Raw genomic sequence first — 9979 nt, forward strand, 5'->3', positions numbered from 1 at the left:
ACAGAAACATGAGGTTGTTTCTCTTTCAAAGAGTCACTCACTCAAGCTGGGCGGAGAGAGGGGAGCCCCTCGCTCAGCTCCAAGCAGAGGGAGAGGCCCCAGGGTCACTCACTGGTGGCAAAACAGAGTCTCTCTCTCTCTCTCTCTCTCTCTCTCTCTCTCTCTCTCTCTCTCTCTCTCTCTCTCTCTCTCTCTCTCTCTCTCTCTCTCTCTCTCTCTCTCTCTCTCTCTCTCCTCTCTCTCTCTCTCTCTCTCTCTCTCTCTCTCCTCCTCTCTCTCTCTCTCTCTCTCTCTCTCTCTCTCTCTCTCTCTCTCTCTCTCTCTCTCTCTCTCTCTCTCTCTCTCTCTCTCTCTCTCTCTCTCTGCAGGCGCGGGGCTTGAACCCGGGGCCACATGCACAGTCTCAAACCGCTGTGCCACCAGAGCACCCAACAAATGAGTCGCTCAAACGTATACAAATACTACAGCATTTTTCACATAAGATCTAAAAGGCATGACCTGGTCTCGAACCCATGGTGCATGTGTCCAAGGCACAGACGCTATCCGTTGTGCCGACCAAGCGACTGAAAACTGATCGGTTCAAATTTGTACAACTACCGCTAAGCAGACTTTGCTTACAAAAGTATTATAACAGGTCACGAGCTGGACTCGAACACAGGATTCATGTGTCCAAAGCACAGACACTATCCATTGTGCCAACCAAGAAACTGAAAATTGATCCATTCAAACTTGTACAAGTATACAGTAAGCAGATTTTGCTTACAAAAGGATGATAACAGGTCACATGCTGGACTCGAACACAGGATTCATGTGTCCAAAGCGCAGAAACTATCCATTGTGCCAACCAAGCAACTGAAAACTGATCGATTCAAACTTGTACAAGTACCACTAAGTAGATTTTGCTTACAAAATTATTATAGCAGGTCACAAGCTGGACTCGAACACAGGATTCATGTGTCCAAAGCACAGACACCATCCATTGTGCCAAACAAGCGACTGAAAACTGATCGATTCGAACTTGTACAAGTGCCACTAAGCGGATTTTGCTTACAAAATTATGATAACAGGTAACAAGCTGGACTCGAACACAGGATTCATGGGTCGATTCAAACTTGTACAAGTACCACTAAGTAGATTTTGCTTACAAAATTATGATAACAGGTCACAAGCTGGAATCGAACACAGGATTCATGTGTCCAAAGCACAGTCACTATCCATTGTGCCAACCAAGCAACTGAAAACTGATCGATTCAAACTTGTACAAGTACCACTAAGTAGATTTTGCTTACAGAATTATGATAATATGTCACAAGCTGGACTCGAACACAGGATTCATGTGTCCAAAGCACAGACACTATCCATTGTGCCAACCAAGCAACTGAAAACTGATCGATTCAAATTTGTACAACTACCACTAAGCAGACTTTGTTAACAAAATTATGATAACAGGTAACAAGCTGGACTCGAACACAGGATTCATGTGTCGATTCAAACTTGTACAAGTACCATTAAGTAGATTTTGCTTACAAAATTATGATAACAGGTCACAAGCTGGAATCGAACACAGGATTCATGTGTCCAAAGCACAGACACCATCCATTGTGCCAACCAAGCGACTGAAAACTGATCGATTCGAACTTGTACAAGTGCCACTAAGCGGATTTTGCTTACAAAATTATGATAACAGGTAACAAGCTGGACTCGAACACAGGATTCATGGGTCGATTCAAACTTGTACAAGTACCACTAAGTAGATTTTGCTTACAAAAGTATTATAACAGGTCACGAGCTGGAATCGAACACAGGATTCATGTGTCCAAAGCACAGTCACTGTCCATTGTGCCAACCAATCAACTGAAAACTGATAGATTCAAACTTGTACAAGTACCACTAAGCAGACTTTGCTTACAAAATTATTATAACAGGTCACGAGCTGGACTCGAACACAGGATTCATGTGTCCAAAGCACAGACACTATCCATTGTGCCAACCAAGAAACTGAAAATTGATCCATTCAAACTTGTACAAGTATACAGTAAGCAGATTTTGCTTACAAAAGGATGATAACAGGTCACATGCTGGACTCGAACACAGGATTCATGTGTCCAAAGCGCAGAAACTATCCATTGTGCCAACCAAGCAACTGAAAACTGATCGATTCAAACTTGTACAAGTACCACTAAGTAGATTTTGCTTACAAAATTATGATAACAGGTCACAAGCTGGAATCGAACACAGGATTCATGTGTCCAAAGCACAGTCACTATCCATTGTGCCAACCAAGCAACTGAAAACTGATCGATTCAAACTTGTACAAGTACCACTAAGCAGAATTTGCTTACAGAATTATGATAATATGTCACAAGCTGGACTCGAACACAGGATTCATGTGTCCAAAGCACAGACACTATCCATTGTGCCAACCAAGCAACTGAAAACTGATCGATTCAAATTTGTACAACTACCACTAAGCAGACTTTGTTAACAAAATTATGATAACAGGTAACAAGCTGGACTCGAACACAGGATTCATGTGTCGATTCAAACTTGTACAAGTACCATTAAGTAGATTTTGCTTACAAAATTATGATAACAGGTCACAAGCTGGAATCGAACACAGGATTCATGTGTCCAAAGCACAGACACCATCCATTGTGCCAACCAAGCGACTGAAAACTGATCGATTCGAACTTGTACAAGTGCCACTAAGCGGATTTTGCTTACAAAATTATGATAACAGGTAACAAGCTGGACTCGAACACAGGATTCATGGGTCGATTCAAACTTGTACAAGTACCACTAAGTAGATTTTGCTTACAAAATTATTATAACAGGTCACGAGCTGGAATCGAACACAGGATTCATGTGTCCAAAGCACAGTCACTGTCCATTGTGCCAACCAATCAACTGAAAACTGATAGATTCAAACTTGTACAAGTACCACTAAGCAGACTTTGCTTACAAAATTATTATAACAGGTCACGAGCTGGACTCGAACACAGGATTCATGTGTCCAAAGCACAGACACTATCCATTGTGCCAACCAAGAAACTGAAAATTGATCCATTCAAACTTGTACAAGTATACAGTAAGCAGATTTTGCTTACAAAAGGATGATAACAGGTCACATGCTGGACTCGAACACAGGATTCATGTGTCCAAAGCGCAGAAACTATCCATTGTGCCAACCAAGCAACTGAAAACTGATCGATTCAAACTTGTACAAGTACCACTAAGTAGATTTTGCTTACAAAATTATTATAACAGGTCACAAGCTGGAATCGAACACAGGATTCATGTGTCCAAAGCACAGTCACTGTCCCTTGTGCCAACCAAGCAACTGAAAACTGATCGATTCAAACTTGTGCAAGTACCACTAAGCAGATTTTGCTTACAAAATTATGATAAAATGTCACAAGCTGGACTCGAACACAGGATTCATGTGTCCAAAGCACAGAAACTATCCATTGTGCCAACCAATCAACTGAAAACTGATAGATTCAAACTTGTACAAGTACCACTAAGTAGATTTTGCTTACAAAATTATGATAACAGGTCACAAGCTGGAATCGAACACAGGATTCATGTGTCCAAAGCACAGTCACTATCCATTGTGCCAACCAAGCAACTGAAAACTGATCGATTCAAACTTGTACAAGTACCACTAAGCAGAATTTGCTTACAGAATTATGATAATATGTCACAAGCTGGACTCGAACACAGGATTCATGTGTCCAAAGCACAGACACTATCCATTGTGCCAACCAAGCAACTGAAAACTGATCGATTCAAATTTGTACAACTACCACTAAGCAGACTTTGTTAACAAAATTATGATAACAGGTAACAAGCTGGACTCGAACACAGGATTCATGTGTCGATTCAAACTTGTACAAGTACCACTAAGTAGATTTTGCTTACAAAATTATGATAACAGGTCACAAGCTGGAATCGAACACAGGATTCATGTGTCCAAAGCACAGACACTATCCATTGTGCCAACCAAGCAACTGAAAACTGATCGATTCAAACTTGTACAAGTACCACTAAGTAGATTTTGCTTACAAAATTATTATAACAGGTCACAAGCTGGAATCGAACACAGGATTCATGTGTCCAAAGCACAGTCACTATCCATTGTGCCAACCAAGCAACTGAAAACTGATCGATTCAAACTTGTACAAGTACCACTAAGCAGATTTTGCTTACAAAATTATGATAAAATGTCACAAGCTGGACTCGAACACAGGATTCATGTGTCCAAAGCACAGACACCATCCATTGTGCCAACCAAGCGACTGAAAACTGATCGATTCGAACTTGTACAAGTGCCACTAAGCGGATTTTGCTTACAAAATTATGATAACAGGTAACAAGCTGGACTCGAACACAGGATTCATGGGTCGATTCAAACTTGTACAAGTACCACTAAGTAGATTTTGCTTACAAAATTATGATAACAGGTCACAAGCTGGAATCGAACACAGGATTCATGTGTCCAAAGCACAGTCACTGTCCATTGTGCCAACCAAGCAACTGAAAACTGATCGATTCACACTTGTACAACTACCACTAAGTAGATTTTGCTTACAAAATTATGATAAAATGTCACAAGCTGGACTCGAACACAGGATTCATGTGTCCAAAGCACAGAAACTATCCATTGTGCCAACCAATCAACTGAAAACTGATAGATTCAAACTTGTACAAGTACCACTAAGTAGATTTTGCTTACAAAATTATGATAACAGGTCACAAGCTGGAATCAAACACAGGATTCATGTGTCCAAAGCACAGACACTATCCATTGTGCCAACCAATCAACTGAAAACTGATAGATTCAAACTTGTACAAGTACCACTAAGCAGACTTTGTTAACAAAATTATGATAACAGGTAACAAGCTGGACTCGAACACAGGATTCATGTGTCGATTCAAACTTTTACAAGTACCACTAAGTAGATTTTGCTTACAAAATTATGATAACAGGTCACAAGCTGGAATCGAACACAGGATTCATGTGTCCAAAGCACAGACACTATCCATTGTGCCAACCAAGCAACTGAAAACTGATCGATACAAATTTGTACAACTACCACTAAGCAGACTTTGTTAACAAAATTATTATAAAATGTAACAAGCTGGACTCGAACACAGGATTCATGTGTCCAAAGCACAGACACTATCCATTGTGCCAACCAAGCGACTGAAAACTGATCGATTCGAACTTGTACAAGTGCCCAGGGTCACTCACTCAAGCTGGGCGGAGAGAGGGGAGCCCCTCACTCAGCTCTAAGCAGAGGGAGAGGCCCCAGGGTCACTCACTCAAGCTGGGCGGAGAGAGGGGAGCCCCTCACTCAGCTCCAAGCAGAGGGAGAGGCCCCAGGGTCACTCACTCAAGCCGGGCAGAGAGAGGGGAGCCCCTCACTCAGCTCCAAGCAGAGGGAGAGGCCCCAGGGTCACTCACTCAAGCCGGGCAGAGAGAGGGGAGCCCCTCACTCAGCTCCAAGCAGAGGGAGAGGCCCCAGGGTCACTCACTCAAGCCGGGCAGAGAGAGGGGAGCCCCTCACTCAGCTCCAAGCAGAGGGAGAGGCCCCAGGGTCACTCACTCAAGCCGGGCAGAGAGAGGGGAGCCCCTCACTCAGCTCCAAGCAGAGGGAGAGGCCCCAGGGTCACTCACTCAAGCCGGGCAGAGAGAGGGGAGCCCCTCACTCAGCTCCAAGCAGAGGGAGAGGCCCCAGGGTCACTCACTCAAGCTAGGCGGAGAGAGGGGAGCCCCTCACTCAGCTCTAAGCAGAGGGAGAGGCCCCAGGGTCACTCACTCAAGCTAGGCGGAGAGAGGGGAGCCCCTCACTCAGCTCTAAGCAGAGGGAGAGGCCCCAGGGTCACTCACTCAAGCTAGGCGGAGAGAGGGGAGCCCCTCACTCAGCTCTAAGCAGAGGGAGAGGCCCCAGGGTCACTCACTCAAGCTAGGCGGAGAGAGGGGAGCCCCTCACTCAGCTCTAAGCAGAGGGAGAGGCCCCAGGGTCACTCACTCAAGCTAGGCGGAGAGAGGGGAGCCCCTCACTCAGCTCTAAGCAGAGGGAGAGGCCCCAGGGTCACTCACTCAAGCTAGGCGGAGAGAGGGGAGCCCCTCACTCAGCTCTAAGCAGAGGGAGAGGCCCCAGGGTCACTCACTCAAGCTAGGCGGAGAGAGGGGAGCCCCTCACTCAGCTCTAAGCAGAGGGAGAGGCCCCAGGGTCACTCACTCAAGCTAGGCGGAGAGAGGGGAGCCCCTCACTCAGCTCTAAGCAGAGGGAGAGGCCCCAGGGTCACTCACTCAAGCTAGGCGGAGAGAGGGGAGCCCCTCACTCAGCTCTAAGCAGAGGGAGAGGCCCCAGGGTCACTCACTCAAGCTAGGCGGAGAGAGGGGAGCCCCTCACTCAGCTCTAAGCAGAGGGAGAGGCCCCAGGGTCACTCACTCAAGCTAGGCGGAGAGAGGGGAGCCCCTCACTCAGCTCTAAGCAGAGGGAGAGGCCCCAGGGTCACTCACTCAAGCTAGGCGGAGAGAGGGGAGCCCCTCACTCAGCTCTAAGCAGAGGGAGAGGCCCCAGGGTCACTCACTCAAGCTAGGCGGAGAGAGGGGAGCCCCTCACTCAGCTCTAAGCAGAGGGAGAGGCCCCAGGGTCACTCACTCAAGCTAGGCGGAGAGAGGGGAGCCCCTCACTCAGCTCTAAGCAGAGGGAGAGGCCCCAGGGTCACTCACTCAAGCTAGGCGGAGAGAGGGGAGCCCCTCACTCAGCTCTAAGCAGAGGGAGAGGCCCCAGGGTCACTCACTCAAGCTAGGCGGAGAGAGGGGAGCCCCTCACTCAGCTCTAAGCAGAGGGAGAGGCTTTATATCAAATAGAAGTTTTAAAGATGTGAGTTAGGCATAAAGGCATTACATTTCCATTAGAAGCCAAAGAAACCCCAAAGAACGTTGTAAAGAAACTTACTCATTATGTATTATTCTCTCTGGAAACACAATCTTCAGAGGATCTGCAATCCTGCCATGACACAGTTTGTGTTTAAATATTGATGCTGCGAGCAGAGGAAGTACATTTTGAGCCCTGCACAGTGCTGTGTTCTTCTTTTACTAAAGATCACAGAATCATAAAATATAAAGAATATAATAAGGATGCTTTCCATAAACAGGTGCATCGTGGGATCAAAGGTGTAGTGAGGGACCTACAAGGACGAGGAATAGCCAATGCCATCATCTCTGTAGAAGGCATTGGTCACGATGTTCGCACAGGTTTGTTGTTTTGGGATATTTTTGGAAAAAAAACTATGTTCTCTGTTACTTGACATCAACATAAAAAAATCCTCAGAAAGGGGTTACTCCTGCTTGATTATATTTTAGTGTGCAGAGGAATAAAATACCATAAATGAAAGCAGATGATGTTCTTAATCAGAATTGTGGGTTGGAGTCTGACTCAACTTATGGTCTTTGCCAAGGTTGTGAAGGCCTCCAACTCTCAGTTTAACTATTGATTAGGCGTCCTTATGGTGATTTCTTCTGATGCCTGGAAAAATCCCCCCTTTAAAGCTAAAGTGGTTTCGTACCTCGAGCGTGAAATCAAATTTTCAAAAGGACATTAAGCATCATTATTCCAGCAAATCAGAGTAGGTCACAGCTTCCTGTAGGAAAACTTTACTGTCCTCTAACAAAATGCACAAGGATTTTAGAGTTTATATTGTGAAGCCTCTGCTTTTTCATCTGCATTGCTATCAATCCTGGTGCTGTTTTTTTTTTTTTATCGATCACATTAAAATCCATTTTTGTAATAGGAAAGGGAATCTTTCCTGTTGACATTTTTTTCTTTAAATCATAATCAATCATTTTACAAATTCCACATTTGTTTTATGAAACTGTGTTTAGTGCCTGTTTATTCAATGTTTTTTGGACCTACAGAATGTGCTTTATATCTGAACAATGGACAGTAAAAGATGTTTCCATGTTAGATCCATGGGCATGTAGAATAAATTTGCTACAACTGATTCAATACAGACTTTGATTTTGCACATTTCAGACATCACACTGAAATGCTATGATCTTCAGCAACTCATGTAGATGTTTGGCTGTTTGGCTTTGAAGATGGAGGTTTTACTTAACTAAAATGTTGTTCTGGATTATTACAGTGATAAAATAACATGTTATTGACACATGGGCTTGCAGATATACATGATTAACACCTTCTGTAATTAGAAGCAGTTTCTGAGTGCCTATAACATTTGTAATACTGTTTTTAGAGTAATACTGGGTGTCTAACAATTGGTTAATTAATCAGTCCTGGAAACCAGCCTTCTGTTGGTTGCTTACTGACAAACTGTTTGTGATTTATGTTGTTTTGTAACATTTCTCCAATAAGTGTGATGGCCTTCACTCCTAGTTTCTATGTCCATGTTGTTTTGCAACATGAAATATTTCCAAACATTTTTTTTTTTTGTATAAGTGAGGGAAAAGTGTAACACCAGCTGTTTGCAGTAGCTTGTAAGAAAAGGTAGCACCATATTATTCAATCCTCTGTATAGCCCTCTCTCTCTCTGAGAAGGCTTTAAACCCAAGAAGGAAGTAAATTTAAACTTGTAGACTGACTTGTGAAACCTAAAATACAAAAGTTGAATCTGCTTTTTGTTTGGGTTTCTTCACAGCTGCTGATGGTGATTACTGGCGCCTGTTGAACCCTGGAGAGTACAGAGTAACAGCCAGAGCTGAGGGCTACAGCCTCACCACTAAAAAGTGTGAGGTTGGCTACGCTATAGGGGCCAGCAGGTGCGACTTCACCATTGGCCGGAGTAACTTGTTCCGAATCAGAGAAATAATGGAAAAATACAACAAGCAGCCAATCAGGTTGCCTGCGAGGCAGCTTCAGGCCCAAAGACCCAGAGAGAGACGCGTGGGAACATAAAGACAACATGAGGAAGCCTGGGGAGGAATTCAAAGAAAGCATCTGCTCTGATGAGTCCGAATTGGAGTCCATGCCCAGTTTTGGACATTTGTTAGGTTCTTTCAGAGTGTTGTCAGAAGAATTTGTATTTGGTCGCTCAAATTATGAATGAATCTAATTGTGTGCAGAATTTGATCCTTGTGTTTTTAATAGACAAATCATTTTTATAGTTATGGTTAACATCCACACTGTACTGTCATTTTTTTGTGTTTTGAAGCAGTTTAAACGTTTTTATTCTCTTTATTATGACAAACACTAAAAAGTTAAGCTAAAGTCGTGTCAGATCTTATTTTTTTAAGTGAAAGTGAAATATGAATGATCAATGCAAAGCCTGTTTGAAATTGCCATTGTGTACATGCAGGTCCAGTGTAATAAATTAGAATATCATCAGAAAGTTTGTTTACTCTCATGATTCAGTTTCAAATTGAAACCCGGATTGCGCAGCTCCAATACACGCAGTTATATTTCAAGCTGTACTTTGTGTTGATTTTGACATTTATTGCCTACAGCTAACTACAAAAAAATTTGTCAGTTGCTTGTGCACTTTTTCTTTACCACATCTTTTCCTTTTATAATACAAAAAATACTTTTATTATTTTGTGTAATGTGGAAGTATCTTTGGCTGTATGCCACAACAGTCAACAATAACAAAAATAAACATTTGGAATATACCACTTTGTGTGAATTGAACCCATATAAAATATGAGCGAAATATTTTTAATGAAATAGCTCAAATACATTTTTTGTTGATATCAGTAAAATTCTAATTTATTACGATGCACCACTACTTAACTTATATAACACCGTAGTAAGTCATCATAAAAGCTTTATCATCTGCACTTTGGTATTTTTCTAAAATACTTTTTGTTTTTTAGTTGTTTTTTTTTTTAAATAAACCTTTGCATAACTGAAAATTGCTGATCTTTTGTGTGGATTTTAGCACTGGAAATTACTCTGGAAATCATTTATTTTATCCATAATTGTATCACATTTTATTTTTAGGCGCATGT

At 42.8% G+C, this 9979-nt stretch overlaps 1 protein-coding gene across 1 annotated transcript in view; it reads left to right on the forward strand.

The window, feature by feature from the left end:
• Window positions 1-9640, forward strand: part of cpxm2 (carboxypeptidase X (M14 family), member 2) — a 37788-nt gene extending 28148 nt beyond the window's left edge. Inside the window, exons 13-14 of the mRNA XM_028029683.1 lie at window positions 7174-7273; window positions 8674-9640. Of these exons, the coding sequence (XP_027885484.1) occupies window positions 7174-7273; window positions 8674-8930 (357 nt within the window). The 3' untranslated portion in view covers window positions 8931-9640. The remainder of the gene's footprint in view (window positions 1-7173; window positions 7274-8673) is intronic.
• The last annotated feature ends 339 nt before the right edge of the window (window positions 9641-9979 follow it).

The sequence above is a fragment of the Xiphophorus couchianus genome, chromosome 10 (assembly GCF_001444195.1).
Source record: "Xiphophorus couchianus chromosome 10, X_couchianus-1.0, whole genome shotgun sequence".
In the NCBI taxonomy this organism is placed as follows: Eukaryota; Metazoa; Chordata; class Actinopteri; order Cyprinodontiformes; family Poeciliidae; genus Xiphophorus; species Xiphophorus couchianus.